Source organism: Scomber japonicus, chromosome 18, assembly GCF_027409825.1.
Source record: "Scomber japonicus isolate fScoJap1 chromosome 18, fScoJap1.pri, whole genome shotgun sequence".
Taxonomy (NCBI): Eukaryota; Metazoa; Chordata; class Actinopteri; order Scombriformes; family Scombridae; genus Scomber; species Scomber japonicus.
In genome coordinates, this window is record NC_070595.1 from 14,687,277 (window position 1) to 14,711,933 (window position 24,657).

The window sequence follows — 24,657 nt, forward strand, 5'->3', positions numbered from 1 at the left end:
TCTACACCACCTGCTTCGTGATCAATGTGGGATTAAAAGGAGAACAAATAGATGAGAATGGTTTTCTTCTTGATTTCACTAATCAGTGATGAAGAATGGCCCCTGAGAGGTTTTTGGTCATGACCAAGTTCAGGTAGCTCTGTGATCTGGCCCCTAATCTCTGGTCAGTATTTCAGTTTTCAAAAGCTTTACATATGCAAACAATTACGGAACCTGCTTTTGATATAAGATCTTGTCCTGAAACAAGTTCTTCATTTCCTTGTTTGAATACAACGTACTAAGAAGAATACTACCCACATCTATTGTATTAACAAGCTGCACACACTAATCGCCTAGTGTGGGTGAAATAATACTAAAAGCCATCGAGACAGACTAGCAGAGTTGAAGGTATGATTGTGTGTCCTGCATCTTAACTAACTGGTTTCCCAGATAGAAGCAGCAAGGCTCTTCAAAGCATCGTTAACTGTCTGTGATGAATGCACACTGCTCATTTACTTTACTTTACTTTATTTTAGACTCAAACACTGTAAACTACTTGGCAAATACGCGACACACAAAAGAAACACAGACCTCACTTTCAAAGTCTTGGACCATTACTGTGGGAAACCCAGCTCAACCCAACAATGACAATAAATCACGTAGGTAGTAAACCGTTTTAGTCTTGTGTCGTCAATTTCTGTAAACTGTGTAGTGATGTTGATGTAAGAATGTCAAGTTGTAAGTGAAGCGTCATCTGTCAGTGGTGTTGTTTTGAGAGCAAATAAAACCAGAGTGGTAAATGACTCAGGGGCAGCCTATTGTTAAACATCTGGATACAGTGACTATTTATCAGACAAAAGTACCCAGTACCTTCATCTCTTCCATGATGCCCTCCCGAGGATCTGCAGACCTATAATGGTTCTTAGCCAGTAAACACAGGTGTCAGGAGACAGCCGGTTGGAGCACGACCCTATAAATGTTAAAAGACATTTGACCCCTGCATGACAAATGTCTGGTCCTGGTGGTTTACCAGCTGGTGGACATTAGCCCAACCCCACCAAACAACTGGAAGAAAATCAGGTATCTGAATACGTGGATTGGTGGATGTTGTCACTTGAATTATTTGGTTTTGGTGAAAACATGACTGCATGCTCTCAGCTGAGGGTCAACTGATCTAGCTTAAAAAGTTCAAAGCAATTATGTGAGCAATTAATCAATTATCATGCTATGACATCTGCAGTGTTTGTAATGACTGTCAGGTGAGTCCTACTGACTCACATGTCTTGGTTTTCCCATCCAGCACTGAGTTCACTGATGCACTGTAATCATGCTACTACCCTACAGATATCTCCCTTCAACTAATCTCTGTACTAAACAAGGAAACTTAATAGCCAAGCAGTGTTCAATGACTATTTACTTCACTTAATAGGCATTATTAATTCATTTAGTTGAAGTCAGTTAACCATTTCTTACATATTAACACTTTGCACCATACATCATCATTGATTAAAAAAGTTAATCATCCCTCAGTTCTACTTTTCAAAAGGTTTTCCCCTGTATCAGGTCCAGTTATGGGATGACATGGATAATATGTTTTCTTAGAGTCTGTGAGAAAGCAAAATTAATTTTAGCAACTGGAAAGCAGAGAATGACTCATTGGACTTGCTGCGATCCTGTTTTCAATTACAGGCACTAAAAATTTCTTTGCTTTCAGCAGTATCGGATTGCTTTGCTTTTTGTAAATATGGCCCATACCACAAAGCATTTTTAGAGGGCGGAAAAGAAGTGAAACAAGAGTGGGGAGGAGAAAGGAGTGGGGAGTCAAAGTAGTGAGAAAAGATGTAGTCAAGAAGAGGGTGAGGAGAGGCATGTGATAAAGAGGAGAAGCAAAGAGGAAGCGGACCATTGAGCAAGAGAAGGTAGACAAGATAAAGTCAGTAAAAAGAGGACAGAGGAAGGAGTGCAGAATGGAGGAGGAGGAGGGAAAAAAACTGTGGGCAGTAGAATTTGTGATTCATTCTGCTTTTGCCTGGGGCATTCCTCACTAACTACACACAGGCCTCCAAACTGGGATGTAAATACAGTTGAAACCAGCTAAACATGCCCGTGTTCAATGCGTGGCCTTTTCAAAATGTACTGAAACTATGATGAACTATGAGGAACGCTGCGACAGTGTCGTCTATGTTTAGTGGAGATGTGGTCAAAACCACTGAGCCATGCTCCAGCTGTCCAGGGTGTTGATCTTGACAGCGTGGCGAGCAGGTCAGAGGTCATGTTCCCAGTTTAGGTTGGAAAAGAGCTTCGGCTGAGGTTAGCCCCCATTATAACAAAGCAGTGGTTTGACCCCCTGTACAAACTAACTTGAATCACGAGAGAGGAATCCAGAGAAAGGAAGGACTGGAAACTTGGATCAAAAGAAGCTTTTCTGTAAAGTGATTCATCATTGAGTCCTTAAAGCTCAGATACTACAAATCCTTTCCCTTTATTTACACTTTTAGGACTGTTTGATACAGTATGCGAAAATCACAAGTATTCAGTATTTTAAAGAATTATCTGTATGTTTTCTTCAATTTGCCTACATTTTTATTGTCTATTAAAACTACCAATGAACTCATTTGTCCAAGAAAGAGAATGCAGGTCCACGATTCTACACAATCCCTCGGCATGGGGGAGGGGACCTGACTATTTTATGTTAAATCAGTCCACTACTTGTCTGGAGCTTCATGTCAAACACAGATTAGTGGACTGAACCACTAAATGGTTCGTTTCCATCTTTGCCCTGTTCTTAAATATTTTTATGGACCCTCTTTAGAAACATCTGCTCCTTTTTGTCCCTTATTTACATTCTCAGACAGGACAATGGAGGTTTGCAGCCTAGCCTCATCTTAACATGGCTACATTTGTTTTTGATAGTAACCCAGATGCTTCTTCAGAAGTGTGTGGGCGACTGCAAATCTTACTCACTGTGATAAAATCTAAAGTTTCTGGGAGGCTGTTCCAGTGATTCTCATACTTGCTTTTTTACAGTTGATTTCCCCTAAGATGAAGAAATGGTACAAAAACAGCTGAGAATAAATGAAATGCATGTGGCCTCTAAATTATTTTGAACTCGGGTTCCACGCAAACCTCCAGCACAGAATCAATTAGACCACACGGATTTAGGACAGGCCAAGGGAGGGACATAAATACTGCGTGTACACACACACACACACACACACACACACACACACACACACACACACACACACACACACACACAACACACAACACACACACCAACACAAAACACACACACACTTTCCCATCCTGTTACAGTGAATCTGTTAATAAAAAGGGGAAATTGGAGTGGTGGCAGTGCAAACATGGTCTGCTGTGTTATTAAAGTCTGAGTGTTTGTGCAGCAAGGCCTAGTTCCCAGAGTCCTCATCATTCAGCTCTCTGGAGAAATGTGCCCTTTGACCCCTACAGGGACTAACACTCTCATCATGTCACCTGGCACTGTTTATGTGTGTGTGCATCTGTCACATATGTTGTGCTTTCTTCTCCATCAAATGTGATCTTCTATCCATCACACAGTTTTACTTGCATATTTGTAAAGGCGTCTACTGTCTCCGCACTACTATAAACCAATGCTTCTCCATCAATGCAACACACCAATGGCTGAAATTGTGTCCATGTCAGTGTACATTATGTGTACATGGCATCAGTAGCGAGTGTATCTTACTAGCTTTTTGAGAAATGTTTGTAAATTGCAGTAATGACAGTAGAAGCCTACAGGTTTGTCTAGACTGCCAGAGGAATGTATCGTCTCTCCACACTGCAGTGGTGCACAAAAAAAAGCTGCAGTCTTTCTAGGCTCTTCAACTGCATCTGACGATGTGCAGCCCATGAGGAAAAATGTCCTTCAACTGCAACTAACTACCTTTCACAAGGTTTCATCCATAGATCATGAAAAACAGGCGCCCTTATGGACTAACTTACCAATCTCATTAACTTTCTAACATATATATTTATATATAGCATATACATTTAAGGGAAGCAATTCCACCACAATACTACATTCCTCACGTAAGTGTAATTTTGACTGACTGAAATTCTGAGCGTTACAAAACGCTTTTCTAGCCCAAACAAAAACATTAACCCCAATGTGTTTACACAAAGGCTAAAACAATCACAGAGTTGCCCATTTTCGCAGGCTCCTTGCAGACAGAAAGAATAATCAGTTAGCTAGCTATTATATGCTAGCTGCTCGCTGACAGGAGTCATTAAAAGTCATTAGACTATGGTAGCTAGCCAATGTAGTTCTTTATCTTCATGCACAGGTCAAAGTGTATCAGTGAAATGGTTGGTTGACAGCGAACGTGGGACCTGATGGCCGTGAGGGCTCTGGAGTCTGACCTCTGTCTTCAAACATACCTCACCTCAGGGACAGCAGTCAGAAGAACTGAAGTCAAAGTCATATAAAACATATTTTCACATGCCATTATGTGTCCATATGCAGCAGTATAAAAACAAACATCAGGAAATATAATTTTATATGGACCAATATCAGTAAATTCAAACACTTACAATAGATACTTCTGCGACAATTCTGCCACATCCCATAATACTCAGAGGTGATCTGTAATTGGGACTTGTGGCAGGTTGTAGTGGGACACTTGTCTAGTTTTAAAGGGCTCGTAGAAAGGTGAACTAATTTCTCACACGACCCACTGCCATTATCATAATAAATGTGACATAAATATCCATGCACACTTATTCATAAACTATCTTAAAACACAGTATCATACATAAATTCTTGGTTGACTTTAAGTAACTAAAATATGCATTCCCCTACTTGTAGTTTTAAGATGGGAAGGCTAAAGGTCTTTAAGGCCATTAATACAATGTTTCACTGTACGTGTGAATGTGCACAAACTCACATCCATCATTCTATCAACAACATTACCAGCAGGAGTCCTTCAGCTCTTCTAGACACTCCACAGTGTGTGTGCGTGTGCGTGTGTGTGTGAGATATAAAGATGGTCAGAGCAGTATTTATGGACTGTGACTGACCCACATAACTCACAGCTCATGAGCACAATAGCAGACAATTTCTTCAGAGGACCCCAAGTACTAACTATGGTCATTTTAAAAAGGACCAGTGTGTAAGATTCAGGGAAATCTATCGGCATAAATGGAATATAATATTACTAAGTATTCAATTAGTGTATAATTGGGAGTTGGTCCTCTTCCATGGAAGACACCATGTTGCTCTGCCATGTTTCTATAGTAGCCCAGAATGGACTACTATAGAAACATCGTTGTTGTCTGAGCTTAACACCTCAGCACATGATAAGGGAGGCCTACTACTATCTCTACACACAGTGCAATACTACAGTCCTTGTTGTCTTTTAAAGGATATTTTAAAATCCCAAGACCTCATTTTTCACACTGTTTACATTCCCCACTTCACTAAGGGAAGTCCAGTCCTACACTTAAAAAAGTTGTTGTGGTTGTAGCTATTGTTTCTACATTATGGTATGTCCAGGTTTACAGTTGAACATCTTGAAACACTACTACATTGTGCTTCCAAAGTATATAGGCCATAAATGTTTTAAGTACAATTAAAACATGACTTACTTAAAACTTCTTCTGCCTCACACTTTACAAGCCACTATCACAATGAACAAAATATGTAAACTCACAACTAGCTATTCTGCAAATATACCGCATGTCAAGCTACAAAGATGAACATTTTATATTACAGAGCTCCGGTTACATTCATGAAATATTTTGCATTTCAAAGTTATAATGTTGAATTCCACAACAGATACATAATCTTGCTGCACTGACTTATTGGCTGACTCACAACCTACACTGACACACGAAGACATGCAAGATACAGGAGGTAACGATGACCTTTTCAGCGTCCCATCAAACACTGGAGAAAGGCCACTGTCTGTTCTCGCCTGGCAATGCACAGGGGCCACAACAGAGCTCCTTTCAACAGCTCAGTGTGTGTAAGAATGTGTTTGTGTGCATGCTTGTGAGGCAAACCAGAGGCGGGTGACTCTCGAAAAAGGTGAAGGGTGGTTGCTGTTTTCAATCAGTTTGATATTGTCAGAGAGCTATGCCCTGTATTCCCCTGATCAACACTGGACAACAAAAGCCTGGATGATACAATGCGGAAGCTCAGCTTTGTTCCAGTGGTTGCCACATTGCCAGACAGCTGCTTTCTCATAATTACAACAGAGACAGAAAGACCAACGAGAAGAGCAGTGACATGACAACGTAACTTCAAAGAGAATCTCACGCTGTACAAGGTGAACACAACAACTCAAAGAAGGAAAAAATGGAATAGAAAAAGCTTCGATTTTGATTTGACACGTAGCATTTCCTACTGCAAAGAAATAAACATTTTTCGCCATTGATTATTAGTAGGTAAGACGATGCCTTCACTGTACTTTCCAAAGCAAAAACTAAATTGAAAGATTCCCCTCCACACACTGTGACGCCTATTGACCACATGTGCGGAGCTAACCTTCCACTCTATTACACACAATGTCAGGAGGGAGGAAACAGAAAACTGAATTTTAAACAGTACAAACTACAACATCCCTCTATACATAAACGTGTGTGTGTGTGTGTGTGTGTGTGTGTGTGTGTGTGTGTGTGTGTGTGTGTGTGTGTGTGTGCGCGCGTGTGTGTTGTGCAAAGACGGATTGATTACAAAGTGTGCCAAATAGCAGAAACACAACATTTAGGGGATGAAAGACAGAGGGTAAGCAACACATCAACAATGGTAATTATAGGCATGCACGTACAGACACATAAATGGAAAACACCAGATTCTTCTCACACCTGAGCTCAAAGCCATATTTCTTTGCAGACAACAAATTAACACACACTACCATGCATACAAAGGCTGACACTGGACAGCTATAACAGCAGTGATATTTAGACAAACTGGGCTTCTGAGTCAAGAGTGAAAGGCATGCAGAGATATTTATCAGGGCAAGTATGAGAAAACAACAGATAAGCACATCATTTTCTGCCAGGGAAGAAGAGAAACATCTATAAAACACAATAAGGGAAGAAAAACATTTACTTCTTTACTTCCAACCAGCAACATCACACACAAATGCAACCACGCACAGGTATTCTCCCGCTATGCAGAACACTCACCGTGTGTGAAGTGTGTGTATATTTGTGTGTGTGAGTCGTCCCCTGCCGAAGTGCAGCGCTCCAGTGAGAGGCCAAACTCTGCTGTGGCTCGGAGGCTCCCTGCCTGCCCCTCCCACCCATGCATGTCATGTGACCCAGCATGCAAGGCAACAAGACACTCCCACTTCCTTCAACCCCCTCTCCTTCCCCCTCCAAAAAAAAAACCTTCCAACCTGTGTGCACAAAAAGGGATCTTTGTATTTGTCAACAGCAAAGTTTAAACATTGTGTGAGAGGGAAAAATAAATTGGCCTAACAAAGAGAAGCTGGATGATTGTGTAATAGTGAATAAGTTAGAGACTGTGCGTGTCTACACTGAGGTTGACTGCAGCCTTTGAGCCAGCTGAATGTCCATCTCCTAAACACCGGGGATTATTTACAACCCTAATTGCCTGGCCTGACCCTCTCATCTGCTCCTCAGGCTCCACATTCATCACATCCCTCTCATTCCTCTCACACAGACCTGAAACAAATCACATCAAACTACTGTGATTCTCTTTGACATTGCATATGTCAGTGCTCTGATTAACTTTACTTTAAGTTCTCACGACACTAACAAACATGTTGGTGCTGAACACCTTTGGGATATTAATACTATGTGTGAACCAGGGTTGGACAGTGTTGGGAAATACTTACTGTATTATGTAATATCTCAATTATCACAATATCCAAATTAAACCTTTTCTTTTTATATGGAAATATTTTTGATAAAGTCATCTAAGTCAGGGATTCTTTTGTACAGCAAATTGAGAGGATACAGACATTAGTGTGCCGTGGTTTTTTATAGGGAGGCGACCAAAGGCAGGAATGACAGTCTAACTTTGGAAAGAAAAAAAAAATCAAAACTTAAAAATGCCTCAACAGTTGCTGAATATCTATTGAATAGCTAGAAATGCAGCTATGCCTTCACTTATTTTTAAAACCTGCAAGCAAACCAATTACTTTGGCTGATTACTATTCATATGGAGTATGTATATTTGTGTGATTAAAGAGGAGAGGAAACAGCTGTCTCCAGGCTCACAGGAAGTGTAATTACACACCAGTGCAGAGGCTTGAGTGCAACCTTACAGCTACATGAGCGCACCCACACACCTGCGCACACACACACACACACACACACACACACACACACACACACACACACACAGATAGCAGCACCTGTATTCCCTGAGATGAAGAGTCATGTTCCTGAAAAAACAGACAACATGCTGGAAAGAAGCATTTTCTTCAATTCATTACAGAGATGTAGCTGCCAAGATAAACTCCTCTCCATGCACACGCTGGCACCTCAGTGGTGAAAGCCTGCTACAGTACATCCAGTGCAGAGTTTATTCCTCGTCCATTCTAACAAATCTGAAGCATCTTTATCCTTCAAAATCCTGCACCAAAGCAACATACAGCATATAAACACACAAAATACTAAAAAGAATCGGACACACAAACACAGATGGCCTTGTAAGTTTAATCAAAACCAGGTCTTACCAAATATGGAGTTGAAACAAACCCGTGTTGTACTAAATTTTACAATGTGAGAAACCTTACATTTCCCCCAAACTAAGGGCCCTCGTCTTAAAACTCTAGATTGTCAGCCTTCTCACTTTTCATCTCCACTTTATTGCCCCAATAAAAAACATGTGTTTGAATTGGATATTCTAAAATGAAGATAAAACTGACAGGAGTTACTGGTGATTATAGAAGATACTAGAGGGAGTTTCCTGGCCTCAGCTTATTGGATCAGCCATGCTTCAGTTCACTTACCAGAATATCCCAGTGATTCCTTAAGATTTACCCCCTGCTTTCTTTATAAAGCAAGACATGACGACAGGAGGATATTGTACAAGTTTCTCCCATCACACCCCCTTACAAGGCCAGAGTTAAAGCAAACCACAGTAAACAGAAAGAGACAAAGAAGAAAGATAATCTATATACACAAGCAAACAAGCGCAACACAATCTTTGCTTTTTCCATCCAGTGCAAAACAACTATTAACACCCTAATTCAGTGGAATTAGTACATTAGCCTTATGTGTGATTCTGAGGCAGTGTCGTGGCATAGTTGCTCTGTTGTTTAAAAGAGACACATTTTACATGCCAACAATCACTTGCCAGTTTTCCTCTTGCCTCTTTCCCAAATTGCTGCCTCCCTGGAGCCTTTCTTTCACTCTCTTTAGTTGTCGCTAATAACTCATGTTTGTCTTTCTCTCTTTTACACCAAAGCCTGAAGTGCAAAACTGTTGTCCCTGTCGTTACTGACACCCAATATACACAATTCACAGAAGGCTTTAGCTTAGTCTGTGTCCACCAACTATGTAAGCTGAGACATGATGTTACAGATGTTAATAATTAATCGGTTAAAAAAGGCCTTTTGTAAGATAAAAAAAGATTTACATTCTCTCCCCTTCGAAGCTTCTTCTTAAATGCGCTGACTCCTCAGTGAACCCTGCATGCATGCAGAGTGAGCCAACCATCACTTGTTTGATCCAACATAACTTGGCATGCTCCTTTATTACAGAGTCGCTGCCCTGCTGGGGACACGGCCTTCTCAGATTAAAAGGTCTTCATTTTGAGGAGACAGGGGAAGAAGTGACAGAAAGTCGATGGCAGGGGCTGATGTTTCTGGGCTACGCAGAGCCAAGATGGTGTCATGTATTGGCAGGCGGGACTATGGGGCTGCCTGGCTGACCCCTGACAGCGTTCCTTGCAGCTGTCCAAGGTCTTTCATAACACAGAAACATGATGATAGATGACTCACTGGGTGCATTATATAAAATGCATCACTGGCTGGTGTTTTTCCTCTGCTGAAAGTGCAAAGTATGGTGTATGTATGAAATGTACAGTACCAGTCAAAGGTTCAGACATCCTTTCCCATTCAAATGAAAGTATAAAATATTTAGTAATTGTATAAAGTGAAGACAGAGTGACATCTTGTGTCCCATAAATCAGTATACAACAAGAGGCCTAGGATTAGTAAAAGATTGACGGGTAAAGGTTGGTAAAAATCAGGCGTCACGTCTTTCATACATAACTCTAATTATGTAATTAATTTCCCAGCAATAAAATGAAAGGCCCCATATGAATTTTACTACACATACCGGTATTTTAAGCTGAACTGTTAAGTACATGTTGAGGTCTCTGAGGAGTACAAAAGAATTTAAAAAAACAAACAGCAGCAAGAGGACTACATGGATAATACAGGATTGTGTGTACGATGCTCTTGTGTTGTTCATGTGAAAGATGTGGGTGGTGACCACAGATAAAACTAAATGTTTCCTTTGTGTGTTTTTTTGATTCTCTTTCTGCCTTGCCCAAAGGGAATACCAAAGCTTCCAGGATATGAAGAACAACACAAGAATATGCTCCAGTGTGTGTTTATTGATGCGTCACATGAACCCATTTCTATGGAAAGGCGGAAGTATTTTCTGGGTTTGAAGGATTTATAGTTAATAACCAAATGACACTGTTGGTGCACTGAAATTAGCTTCTGCACCCTCATAACAGCTTTCCAGATTGAGCCATATGTGTTGTATATATACACAAAACACAGAGCCAGCTAGCTGATCTGCTGTTCAGTATGTTTCTAATTGTTAACTATATTGGACTGTAAGTGCTACACTGACACAGATTTCACAAGATTACACCTTCCAGGTGTGTGAGGCCAACTACCTGTGTGACAGCATCTCCTGCTGGTTGCTGGTGGAGTTGCAGCAGTGACACAGACGGCTCAACAGGCCTGTTTACAATCACTTCTATACATATTCTTTCTTCAGCAGACAGAAGGTGATGGAGCCAATCCTCATTACAGGAGAGGTAGAATACTAGGCAGTATTAATATTGATCCAGGATACAATATACCACTCAATATAACTTTAAAATACAAAACAGACAAAAAAAACAATGCTTTTTGGCAAACAACACAGTGTCCAATGAAAACAAAATGCTAGAATTCCCACATTTCCAAATTTCACCAAATATACTGCAAGCACATATTTCAGGAGAAGATCTTCAAAATTTCATGAGCAGCTGTATTATCAAACTTCCTGTAACCACTTGCAGTGCTTGTTTCCTCAGTTTCATTTACAACGAAACAAATCTATGGGGAGTTAACCCTGCTCACACACAAACACAGAGATCAGATACCTGACGGCAGCCAACAATACAGGTGAGCTCCACAATTTTCTGATGGCTATTTTTGTTCCCTTGGCTGCCACTCATCATGATTTAACTTAAACTGTCTTTGTGAATGTTTCTCTGCTTTAGATTAAATTAATATTTAAAGATAATGCAGCTGGCAGTTTGTTTGGTTCAATTAGATTTGGATTAGATTACACTGCGTTTTGTTGGACTGAAATTTTTGTTGAGTCACAAGTTAAAAAAATAATTATGCTCTGTGCTCAGGATAACTTTTAAACAAACACACATCTTGAAATAGTGTTTAAATCAATGTTGTTAGTGCACATCAAAGACGAGGAGCTCTCTCTAACTTGGCCACAGTTTACATGACACTGGTTGTACAATTTAGTAACTGTCATTACACATAGAAATGAAAAACACACAATAGTATTTTCAAATGCAGCAACATCAAATACATATATTCAGGATGAATGAATAATTAAAGTAATAACTTATTAAAATATCTATACAGGAGGATGAAGACGTCAGGAAAAGTTGTGAGTTGCTGTGTAGCACTGATTCTTGCCCTCACCTCTGTGTCAGCTGTGCAAAGACTGAATTCAATCAATGATTTGAAGAAAATCAACTTTGGTCAGTCTGTACCTAAGCACAGTCTTGTGCTGCTCTACTGGTTTGCCAACACAGTTGATATTGACAATACTGATGTGATACGACTGACCTTTAATCCAAATGGAGATTATGGCTCACATCGCTACAGGAACATTGAAAGGGTGTTGGACCCACTGCCTCAAGGAGGATACAGCTACTACACTGTTGGTAATCTCAACCACAACTTTCCTAGGCCACTTCCATCGTATGTTACCCGTCCCCCGGTAAGGGAATATGAGGGAAGAAACAGGGACCGGATCATATTCAGAGTCAGGGAGTACAACACAGGACAGCAAGATCTGCAGACAGTAGATGAAGTGTACATCACACAGCATGGAAATTTATATACCACAAGTTATGATCCAGCCTACACCTACCAGATCACTACTAACCTCTTAAGAGAGATCAGACTGTTTTCTGTGGAAGACAATGACAGGGACTCACTGTCAGAGCTCAGAGATGACTTTGGAAGTAATGCTGAGTTATGGGACCTCACAAACACATGGGGTAACCTAGCGTGCCTTGGACTGCTGTTGTTCATTGTGATCCAGGAAAAGCACCTTTCTAACCAACGCAACAACAGATCTCACCATGAAGCAAGAAGAAACCCCGATTTCATCGTCAACATTCCAGAAAACGGACAAGAGAATAGGAACATGAATTATGAGAATAATGATTGTTCTCAGTGCTGTTTATATACTTTTCTTTTTGCTTTGGTTTTCCTTGTTATTTTCCTTTGGTATTATTGGTCTCATTAGATACGGAAAGATGGTAACAGGAAAACTGGGACACAACAGCAGACCTTGAAAACTGCTGACCAGGACTTGTTACACAGACATGTACTGACTCTGATGAAGGATATTTTACTGTTGAACATTAAACTATTTCAGGAGACACCCTATAAAACAATTATGTGGTGCAATTTGCTATTCAAATGTGATAAGCAAAAACAGTATCCCAGTTATTTAACCTGCAGTCCAAAAACACTGTGGTTTAAACTTGGACCTGCACAGACTAGTTTCCATCTAAACCTGCTTATAAAATTACCAGATGATTCACAAACTGGATAAATCCTCTTTATGGCCACTGATGACTGCAAATAAAATGATCAGCTTTTGTTTTTCTATGAGCACAAGACTGGTAAACCCAACAAAAGAGTAACCACTAGTAGTGCTCGTTTTCACAGTTTCATTTTCAAGGAAATAGTAACCTAAGGGGAGTTAACCCTGCTCATACACAAACACAGAGATCACATACCCGACGGCAACTGACTAATACAGGTGAGCTCTACAATTTTCTGTTCACTATTTTTTTGTTACCTTGGCTGCCACTCATCATGATTTAACTCAAGCTGTCTTGTGAACATTTCTCTGCTTTAGGTGAGATTAATATTTAAAGACAGTGAAGTTGACAGATTGTTCAGTACAATTACAATTTGTGTTGAGTTACAAGTAAACTCTTTCATATAGAAATGAAGAACACACATTAGTATGTCCAAATTCATCAAAAGTTATTCACTGACGTCCATCTCATAGTCATTAATAATTAGGTTTCATTTCTTGGCAAACTGTCATCAAGTCATAACATGTTATGGTTTTGTATTATGGTCTGGTTTTTGACTTGATGTGTTAAATGTTTGTTATAATAGTAACTTGATGTTCGAAAACATGATAAATGATAAAAATGCATGTAGAGATTCAAAGATGCATCTGTGGCTAACAAAACATGTATGGATTGAGTATGTACAGGATGAATGAATAATTAAAGTAATAACTTTTTAAAATATCTATACAGGAGGATGAAGACGTCAGTAAGAGTTGTGAGTTGCTGTGTAGCACTGATTCTTGCCCTCACCTCTGTGTCAGCTGTGCAAAAGCATAAGTCAATCAATGGTCTGAAGAAAATCAACTTTGGTCAGTCTGTACCCACACACAGTCTTGTGCTGCTCCACTGGTTTGCCAACACAGTTGATATTGACAATAACAATGTCATATGGCTGACCTTTGATCCAAATGGAGATTATGGCTCACATCATTACGGGAACTATGAGGGGCTGTTGGACCCACTGCCTCATGGAAATGTCAGATACAGCTACTACACTGTTGGTAATATCAACCAGGACACATCTGTGCCACTTCCAACGTATGTTATCCATCCTCCAGTAGAGGAGTATGTGGGAACAAACTTGGACCGAATCATATTCAGAGTCAGGGAGTACAACACAGGATGGCAAGTTCTGCAGGCAATAGACCAAGTGTACATCACACAGCATTATGGAAATTCATATGCCACAAGGTATGATCCAGCTCACACCTACCAGATCACTACTAACCTCTTAAGAGAGATCAGACTGTTTTCTGTGGAAGATTATGGCAGGAACTCACTGTCAGAGCTCAGAGATCACTTTGGAAGTAACATTAATGATTTCCAGTTAAGGAACCTCACAAACACATGGGGTAACCTTGCTTGCCTTGGACTGCTGTTGTTTATTGTGATCCAGGAAAAGCACTTGTGTAAACAACAAAACAACAGATCCCAGCGTGCGACAAAAAGAGAAGCACCTGATGTTGTCATCAGTTTTCCAGAAAACAGACAAAACCACAACGCTCATGTTTCAGTGTCCTTTGGAGATCTCTTGCCTCAGGATCACATAACACTTGAGGTGGCGACCTGCACGAACGGAAAAGCCAGGATTCTCTGGAGCAATGTTACTAGACATCGTCTAAAAGAAGGTGTGATGGTGGTGCTTTTTAAGGACAATAAGGGCCAGGAGGCCATCTATTACAAATCGATTGATGGCGAAGAAGGCAGTTATGACACCTCAGTACCCCTGAATGACGGCCTGCAGGTCCGACTGCATAAGGTGAGGAGACAGTTCTGTTTTTGGACAAGGGTTGGAGAGGAGATTTGCAGGGGTCCAGAGTTTAAAGATCCAAAAGCAGTGAATATAACAGGCTACCAAGCAAGACTACAACTCTTTGTAAAGGATGGTAAAGCTTGTGCTCGCTTATATGTTGACAAGTCTTTCAGTGAGTGGAGGTCAGAATTTAACAAGTCTTGGGTTGGATTCTACACCTCCACAGATAAAGGCACAAATGAATATGAATGGTGGCAATGGCAGTGGGCAACTAAATTCTCACCATCCACTGATTTTAGGACATCCTCTTATGATGTCTATGAGTATCGCTCGAGTATGGCAATAGCCCCAGGAGTCCAAGCAAGATTCATACTCAGTGATGAAGTAGTTAAAGCACGCACTCCCAGCTGGAGGTGATGAGGACTATTAATTATACACTGGAGAAAATGAGGCCCACAACAAAATGTTTTTAAAGACATCTGCTTCATAACAAAACTGAAATAATTATTTGATCAAGGCTATGTAGACATGATTTTTATGTCCCTCCAATATGCTGTTTCCATTGTATGTGTTGTTTTGCCTCCTTATGTTTTATTGCATTTTCCACTATATCAGCTACTTAATTTGTAAATACTGTTAAGTAAAGATTGATAGGTTTGATGAAATAGGCTTGTGATGCAAGACCAAATACCATAATTCACCCATCTCAAACCATGTGCTTAGACAGGCTGAGAGTCTTTCAGACCAACTCAATCAGTCATTCAATTTTATATTACTTTATTCCAGAGTAAAATCTCTGATGTGATCAGCACATGAGGTAATAAAGCCTGCAGACTCTGACCTCCATGGCATATGTTGAGACACCTGCTGTAAATAAACCTGTTTCAACATTTGAATGAATTGCAACCTGCCTGCAAATTTACAAAGACGTCACATGACATCAAAAACCTAATGATAGTTGATAGAACATTTATGTGATATGAAGAATGTATTTCCTGATGTGTGTTTCACCAAAAATACAGCTGAACATATTAAGCATTACTGTTTGTTTACAGTACAAAACTGCAGCTTGTTAACAATGTAAACATCCTTTGTACAGAAATAGTTGAACTGAAATAAATGTCTTGTACAGTATATCATGTACTGCTCTGCCATGGTCATAAAGCCCCAGGCTTCAGTCATACAACAATGTCATGCTTCAACATGTCTGATTTCATAGTAATGACTCACTTCTGATCACTATGTCTGGCAGAGATTTTTAGGATATGAATTACTCTGATGAATGAAATGAAATTGATAAAGTATTGTATTCAATTTTTTATTTTTAAACAGGACTGTACATTTTAAAGTTTTGTATTCTTTCTGGTGTATCGAAATTTGTGTCTATTAAACAATATTTTATTACTCAAACCCATGTCAATGTTTTAATTCTATAAACAAGGAAACTGGATGTACACAAGTTAGATGTGGGACAACATGAAGACAGAGGAGTGTCTTTTAACAGCATGTATTGTATGCATCATCCAAAACACGCACAGATAAATGATTTATCAATTTCGTTGTCAACATTCTGGTAAACATACAAAATGATGTTTGTGATGATTGCATTTATGTAATTATTTTTCTTATTGGTTTGGTTTTCTTTCTTGCCTTACACCCTATAAAACAATTATGTGATGCAATTTGCTATTGATATGTGATAAGCAAGTACTGGCTAATAATCACTCAGGCTCTACTAAATATCCCAGTTCTTTAACCTGCAGTCCAAAAGACACTGTAGTTTAAACTTGGACCTGCACAGACTCGTTTCCATCTAAACCTGTATATAAAATTACCAGATGATTCACTAACTGGATAAATCCTCTTTATGGCCACTGATGACTGCAAATAAAATAATCAGCTTTTGCCTTTCCACAAGCACATGACTGGTAAACCCTACAAAGTAGTAGAACATTACTTTTTATGAATCTAAAAGGAAGCTTCATCTGAACAACTGTATTATCAAACTTCCTGTAACCACTAGTAGTGCTGCTTTTCCCAGTTTCATTTTCAAAGAAACATTAACCTAAGGGGAGTTAACCCTGCTCATACACAAACACAGAGATCAGATACCTATCAGCAGCCGACGAATGCAGGTGAGCTCTACAATTTTCTGTTCACTATTTTTTGTTACCTTGGCTGCCACCCATCATGATTTAACTCAAGCTGTCTTATAAACATTTCTCTGCTTTAGGTGAGATTAATATTTAAAGACGGTGAAGTTGACAGATTGTTAGGTTCAATTAGACTTGGACTTGATTATGTTGGACTGAAATTTCTGTTGAGTCACAAGTAAAACTATTTAACATAGAATTGAAGAATATAAATTAGAATGCAGTAGTACTGTACATTAGTAGTAAATTCAACAACAACAGATACACGTATTCACTGAAACGTCCATCTCATAGTCATTTGAGTATCCAGTTTCATTTCCGGTAAATTCTCATCAAGTCAAAACATGTTATGGTTTTGTATTATGGTTTGGCTTTTGGTTTGACATGTTTACTATTGGTTATAATAGTAACTTGATGTTAGAAAACATTTTGATCAATCATGACAAATGATAAAAATAAATACAGAGATGCAAAGATGCATCTGTGGCTAAAAATAGATGTATAGATTGAGAATGTACAGGATGAATGAATAATTGAAGTAATAACTTTTTAAAATATCTATACAGGAGGATGACGACGTCAATAAGAGTTGTGAGTTGCTGTGTGGCATTGATTCTTGCCCTCACCTCTGTGTCAGCTGTGCAAAAGCTCAATTCAATCAATGATTTGAAGAAAATCAACTTTGGTCAGTCTGTACCTAAGCACAGTCTTGTGCTGCTCCACTGGTTTGCCAACACAGTTGATATTGACAATAACGATATTGTACGACTGACCTTTGATCCAAATGGAGATTATGGCTCACATCATTACGGGAACTATGAGGGGCTGTTGGACCCACTGCCTCATGGAAATGTCAGATACAGCTACTACACTGTTGGTAATATCAACCAGGACACATCTGTGCCACTTCCAACGTATGTTATCCATCCTCCAGTAGAGGAGTATGTGGGAACAAACTTGGACCGAATCATATTCAGAGTCAGGGAGTACAACACAGGATGGCAAGTTCTGCAGGCAATAGACCAAGTGTACATCACACAGCATTATGGAAATTCATATGCCACAAGGTATGATCCAGCTCACACCTACCAGATCACTACTAACCTCTTAAGAGAGATCAGACTGTTTTCTGTGGAAGACAATGACAGGAACTCACTATCAGAGCTCAGAGATCACTTTGGAAGCAACATTGATTATTTCCAGTTAAGGAACCTCACAAACACATGGGGTAACCTTGCTTGCCTTGGACTGCTGTTGTTTATTGTGATCCAGGAAAAGCACTTGCGTAAACAACAAAACAACAGATCCCAACATGCGGCAAAAAAAGAAGCACCTGATGTTGTCATCAGCTTTCCAGAAAACAGACAAAACCACAACGCTCACGTTTCAGTGTCCTTTGGAGATCTCTTGCCTCAGGATCACGTAACACTTGAGGTAACAACGCGCACAAATGGGAAAGCCAGGATTCTCTGGAGCAATGTTAATAGAGATCGTCTAAAAGAAGGTGTGATGGTAGTGCTTTTTAAGGACAATAACGGCCAGGAGGCCATCTATTACAAATCGATTGATGGCGGAAAAGGCAGTTACGACACCTCAGTACCCCTGAATGACGGCCTGCAGGTCCGACTACATAAGGTGAGGAAACAGTGCTGTTTTTGGACAAGGGCTGGAGAGGAGATTTGCAGGGGTCCAGAGTTTAAAGATCCAAAAGCAGTGAATATAACGGGCTACCAAGCAAGACTACAACTCTTTGTAAAGGATGGTAAAGCTTGTGCTCGCTTATATGTTGACAGGTCTTTCAGTGAGTGGAGGTCAGAATTTAACAAGTCTTGGGTTGGATTCTACACCTCCACAGATAAAGGCACAAATGAATATGAATGGTGGCAATGGCAGTGGGCAACTAAATTTACACCATCCACTGATTTTAGGACATCCTCTTATGATGTCTATGAGTATCGCTCGAGTATGGCAATAGCCCCAGGAGTCCAAGCAAGATTCATACTCAGTGATGAAGTAGTTAAAGCACGCACTCCCAGCTGGAGGTGATAAGGACTATTAATTATACACTGGAGAAAATGAGGCCCACAACAAAATGTATTTTAAAGACATCTGCTTCATAACAAAACTGAAATAATTATTTGACCAAGGCTATGTAGACATGATTTGTATGTCCCTCAAATATGCTGTTTCCATTGTATGTGTTGTTTTGCTTCCTTATGTTTGATTTTATTTTCTACTATATCAGCTACTTAATTTGTAAATACTGTTAAGTATAGATTCATATATAGGTCTGGCGAAATGGGCTTGTGATGAAAGACCAAATATCATAATTCACCCATCTCAAACTAGGTGCTATGATAGGCTGAGAGTCTTCAAGATTTTCATTTGTCATTCAATTTTATATTACTTTATAGGACCAGAGTAAAATCTCTGATGTGATCAGCACATGAGGTAATAAAGCCTGCAGACTCTGACCTCCATGGCATATGTTTACCTGCTGTAAATAAACCTGTTTCAACATTTGAATGAATTGTAACCTGCCTGCAAATTTACAAAGACATCACATGACATCAAAAACCTAATGATAGTTTGAACATTTATGTGATATGAAGAATGTATTTCCTGATGTGTGTTTCACCAAAAATACAGATGGACATATTGAGCATTACTGTTTGTTTACAGTGCAGAACTGCAGCTTGTTAACAATGTAAACATCCTTTGTACAGAAATAGTTGAACTGAAATAAATGTCTTGTACAGTATATCATGTACTGCTCTGCCATGGTCATAAAGCCCCAGGCTTCATTCATGCAACAATGTCATGCTTCAACATGTCTAATTTCATAGTAATGACTCACTTCTGACCTTTCTATATTTGGAAGAGATTTGTATGATATAAATTGCCCTGATGAATGAAATGAAATTGATATCAAAATATTGTATGCATTTTTGTTTTTAAACAGGACTGTACTATTTTATAGTTTTATATTATTTCGGGTGTGTTGAAATTTGTGTTTATTAAACTATATTTTATTAGTCAAACCCATGTCAATGTTTTAATTCTATAAACATGAAACTGAACATACACAAGTTAAATGTGGAAAAACCTGAAGATGGGAGTGTCTTTCAACAGCATAGTCATCCAAAACATGCACGCACACACGCATGCACACACAAATTAATTATCAGTTTCTTCGTCAACATTCCAGTAAATATACAAAATGATGTTTGTGATTATTTATATTTATCATTCTTGCTTTCTTTTTTCCAAAATGATTTTATTAGAATGTCAGTGACAGGAAATCAGATTTGACGATTAAGACTATTTACAGACATGTACTGAATCTGATGTTAGATTTTTTGCTGTTGAACATTAAACTATTTCAGGGAGACACCCTATAAAATATGCAATGCAATTTGCTATTGATATGTGATAGACAAATACTGGCTAAAAACTCTAAAAGACACTGTAGTTTGCACAGACTAGTTTCCATCTAAACTGTTTATACCTCTCTGTGACCACTGATAACTGCAAATAAAATAATCAGCTTTTGCCTTTCCACAAGCACATGACTGGTAAACCCAACAAAGTAGTAGAACATTACTTTTTATGAATCTAAAAGGAAGCTTCATCTGAACAACTGTATTATCAAACTTCCTGTAACCACTAGTAGTGCTGGTTTTCCCAGTTTCATTTTCAAGGAAACATTAACCTAAGGGGAGTTAATCCTGCTCATACACAAACACAGAGATCAGATACCTATCGGCAGCCGACGAATGCAGGTGAGCTCTACAATTTTCTGTTCACTATTTTTTGTTACCTTGGCTGCCACCCATCATGGCTTAAATTAAACTGTCTTGTGGACATTTCTCTGCTTTAGGTGAGATTAATATTTAAAAGACAACGTTTAATTAGATTTGGATTTAATTATGTTGGACTGAAATTTGTGTTGAGTCACAAGTAAACTATTTCACATAGAAATGAAGAACACATATTAGTATGTCCAAATTCAGCAACAAGATTATTCACTGATGTCCATCTCATAATCCTTTAACTATTAGGATTCATTTCCTGGCAAATTGTCATCAAGTCAAAACATGTTATGGTTTTGTATTATGATTTGGTTTTTGACTTGACGTGTTTACTATTTGTTTTAATAGTAACTTGAATTTAGAAAACATTTTGATGATACATGATAAACAATCATATAGAAATGCAAAGATGCATCTGTGGCTAAAAGATTCATGGATTGAACATGGATGAGTGAATAATTCACGCAATAACTTTTTTTTAAATATCTATACAGGAGGATGAAGATGTCAGGAAGAGTTGTGAGTTTCTGTGTGGCACTGTTTCTTGCCCTCACCTCTGTGTCAGCTGTGCAAAGGCTCAATTCAATCAATGATTTGAAGGAAATCAACTTTGGCCAGTCTGTACCTAAGCACAGTCTTGTGCTGCTCCACTGGTTTGCCAACATAGTTCACATTGATGATAACAATGTCATACAGCTGACCTTTGATCCAAATGGAGATTATGGCTCACATCATTACGGGAACTATGAGGGGCTGTTGCCTCAAGGAGGATACAGCTACTACACTGTAGGTAATCTCAACCAAGATGTGCCCAGTCCACTTCCACCGTATGTTATTCGTCCCCCGGTAGGGGGGTATGCGGGAGGAAACAGGGACCGGATCATATTCAGAGTCAGGGAGCACAACACAGGATGGCAAACCTGGCAGACAATAGATGCAGTATATATCACACAGCATTATGGAAATTCTGAAGAGACAAGTTATGATCAAGCTCACACCTACCAGATCACTACTAATCTACTAAGACAGATAAGACAGTTTTCTGTAGAAGGAAACAGGAATTCACTATCACAGCTCACACACAACTTCCGTGTTAACATTGATGATTTCCAGATATGGAACCTCAGAAACACATGGGGTAACCTTGCGTGCCTTGGACTGCTGTTGTTTATTGTGACACAGGGCAAGCACTCCTCTCTCCAATCTCTCCAGTACAACAGACATTTCAACAATCAAGGAAACAGACAAAATGATAATTTTTGTGTAATTATTTTTCTTCTTGTGTTGTTGGTTTGTTGTGTGGGTCTTGCTTTCTTTATTACACAGGGAAAGTAAATGACAGGAAATCAGGGACACAACAGCAGACAACAAAATTTGGTGATCAAATCAGACAATCAGACTTTGAGATGAAAGACCCTGTGTGAATGCTTTGATGGGGAGGAGGGGGTATATGGCGGTACATGAGTAGGATCATCCAATGTCAGGTTGCGTTTTTCCACCACTGTCTTTTTACCGTATGTCTGTATGGCATGTTGTTTTGTTTTTTATTGTATGTTATTTATGCAACACTGTCCCTGTCTCCAAGATAAATTTCTCCCTAGGGAGACCAATAAAGTAACCTAACCTAACCTGACCAAATACCATAATTCACCCATCTCAAACCATGTGCTATGACAGGCTGAGAGTCTTCAGGATTTCAGACCAACTCAATCAGTCATTCAATTTTATATTACTTTATAGGACCAGAGTAAAATCTCTGATATGATCAGGACATGAGGTAATAAAGCCTGCAGACTCTGACCTCCATGGCATATGTTGAGACACCTGCTGTAAATAAACCTGTTTCAACATTTGAATGAATTTTAATCTGCCTGCAAATTTACAAAGACATCACATGACATCAAAAACCTAATGATAGTTTGAACATTTATGTGATATGAAGAATGTATTTCCTGATGTGTGTTTCACCAAAAATACAGCTGAACATATTAAGCATTACTGTTTGTTTACAGTGCAGAACTGCAGCTTGTTAACAATGTAAACATCCTTTGTACAGAAATAGTTGAACTGAAATAAATGTCTTGTACAGTGTATCATGTACTGCTCTGCCATGGTCATAAAGCCCCAGGCTTCAGTCATACAACACTGTCATGCTTCAACATGTCTAATTTCAGAGTAATCAGTCACTGTTGACCTTCCTATGTTTGGAAGAGATTTGTATGATAGAAATTAGGAATTAACTTAATTTGATATAAAAGGATTGTAGCATTTGTTTTAAACAGGGCTGTACTTTTTTATAGTTTTGTATTTTTTCTGGTGTGTTGAAATCTGTCTATTAAACTATACCTCTTTAGTCAAACTCATGTTAATGTTTTAATTCTATAAACAAGGAAACTAGATGTATACAAGTTAGATGTGGAAAAACATGAAGACAAGACTGTCTTTTAACAGCATGCACTGTATTCTTCATCCAATTTACCAGTGAGACCATTTCTATCCCTTGTGACATGCACAAGTCCTTGTTTCTAGCCAAGACCCAGAGAGGCCTATCAAAAGGCCTTTATACTTGTGTTAAAGAGATGAATACTGTTTAATTGTGGTGAAACCAGGATGCAGGCCTGCACAAGACCCAACACATCATGAGAAAATGAATCATCATTAAAAACTGTTGCAGACTTAGCTTTAAGAAATTCAGTCCAGAGCCAAGTATTAATGATAAACAGGCACTGCTGTTTGATTGGTCTGTAAAAAAAGAAGTTTAAAAGCTGAGTCATCTGATCATCTATTTATGCAATTTCCCTAAAAAGTTGAGTATATATGTTTTGTTGATTACAGGTCAATTTGTAGAATAATTTTTTTGGGTTGATGAATTCACTCATCAGATATTGACATTTGTGTGCAGAAACATGTCTGTTTTGCCCAGTTTACTCTATATGCACTGAAAGCACAAAGCACAAAATCTGTTTATATAGCTTATAGCTACTTCAATTCCAACTGTACTTCAACAATGGTAACTGGGTTAAGTTGCTTACCTGGCAATTACAATGAGAGTTGCAAATAAAAATGATTTTCTCTTGCTTAAATCAATTAATCTAGGATTTTTTTTAAAAAATAGGAAAAGAGGACGGAATAATTCCCAAAACAAGTTCTGAGAACCAAAGTTTGTGTTACAATTCGTCTGTATGGCACAGCAAGCATACAGTCTGAGTGGTAAAAGTCAGTACAGGACAAACTTTAAAAGGGAGTAGCTGGATGACATTATGTTGAGAATATTGTCTTGCATTCCTGGTGTGCCTGTGTGGCCCTATAAGTCCACTATTACATAAATATACACCTTGTCTTTATTCTTTAGGTAAAATTAAGGTTATATATTTCTTTTGTAACAAGTTATAGGTACAAAGGGATCTCTCAGATGATTTGAATCAGGGTATAAATGACTCACGCGTAAAACACTGTGATATCAATCTTTTAATGTCCGGACAATTATAGCTATTCATTCATTACCTGCGAGTATTGATATCAATACACAGAAATAAGCTCAAGCACAGAGCACCATCACTGAAGAATTGGTTATATGTCCCAGTGAGCGAGCAGCTTACTAGACCTCATTATACTGTATTTTGGGTTATGTGCAATAATATTACTAACAGTAATACTGGCCATGTTTAAAAATAAAACAGCTCTGAGATATAAAGAGATCTGATATAATTGATTTTACATCATTTTGATTATTTGTATCTCCTTATTACAGTGTTCAGCTGGCTACAGGTAGTGGTGACAGAATAAAATACAATCCAAAAAGTCCAGTTTGAAGGGTTATTAAGACAATAACCAGCTCAGTCTAGATGCTTGAGATGTTAACAGTAGAATTAG

The 24,657-nt window shown here is 38.8% G+C and overlaps 3 protein-coding genes across 7 annotated transcripts in view; 2 read left to right on the forward strand and 1 right to left on the reverse strand.

Moving 5' to 3' along the window:
- Window positions 1–24,657, reverse strand: part of LOC128378331 (septin-9-like) — a 71,629-nt gene that overhangs the window by 11,722 nt on the left and 35,250 nt on the right. The window contains exon 1 of one of the 5 annotated variants that reach the window (XM_053337818.1): window positions 7,147–7,232. The exons of the other annotated variants lie outside the window; for them this stretch is intronic. The gene's annotated coding sequence lies outside the window, so the exon portion shown is untranslated. Of the gene's footprint in view, window positions 1–7,146; window positions 7,233–24,657 lie in introns of those variants that run through there. 5 annotated transcript variants of the gene reach the window in all.
- LOC128378334 (uncharacterized) lies at window positions 13,224–16,059 on the forward strand. Its single transcript, XM_053337821.1, has 2 exons — window positions 13,224–13,242; window positions 13,757–16,059. Exon 2 carries the CDS (start codon window positions 13,761–13,763, stop codon window positions 15,234–15,236), a length of 1,476 nt encoding a protein of 491 aa, XP_053193796.1. The 5' UTR covers window positions 13,224–13,242; window positions 13,757–13,760; the 3' UTR covers window positions 15,237–16,059.
- On the forward strand, window positions 16,935–20,007 carry LOC128378333 (uncharacterized). Its single transcript, XM_053337819.1, has 2 exons — window positions 16,935–16,954; window positions 17,539–20,007. The coding sequence occupies exon 2, from the start codon at window positions 17,543–17,545 to the stop codon at window positions 19,016–19,018; it is 1,476 nt and encodes a 491-aa protein (XP_053193794.1). The 5' UTR covers window positions 16,935–16,954; window positions 17,539–17,542; the 3' UTR covers window positions 19,019–20,007.

Excerpts from the sequence above, each read along its gene's own strand:
- LOC128378333 (XM_053337819.1), top strand. The coding sequence starts at position 17,543 with ATGACGACGTCAATAAGAGTTGTGAGTTGCTGTGTGGCATTGATTCTT.
- LOC128378334 (XM_053337821.1), top strand. The coding sequence starts at position 13,761 with ATGAAGACGTCAGTAAGAGTTGTGAGTTGCTGTGTAGCACTGATTCTT.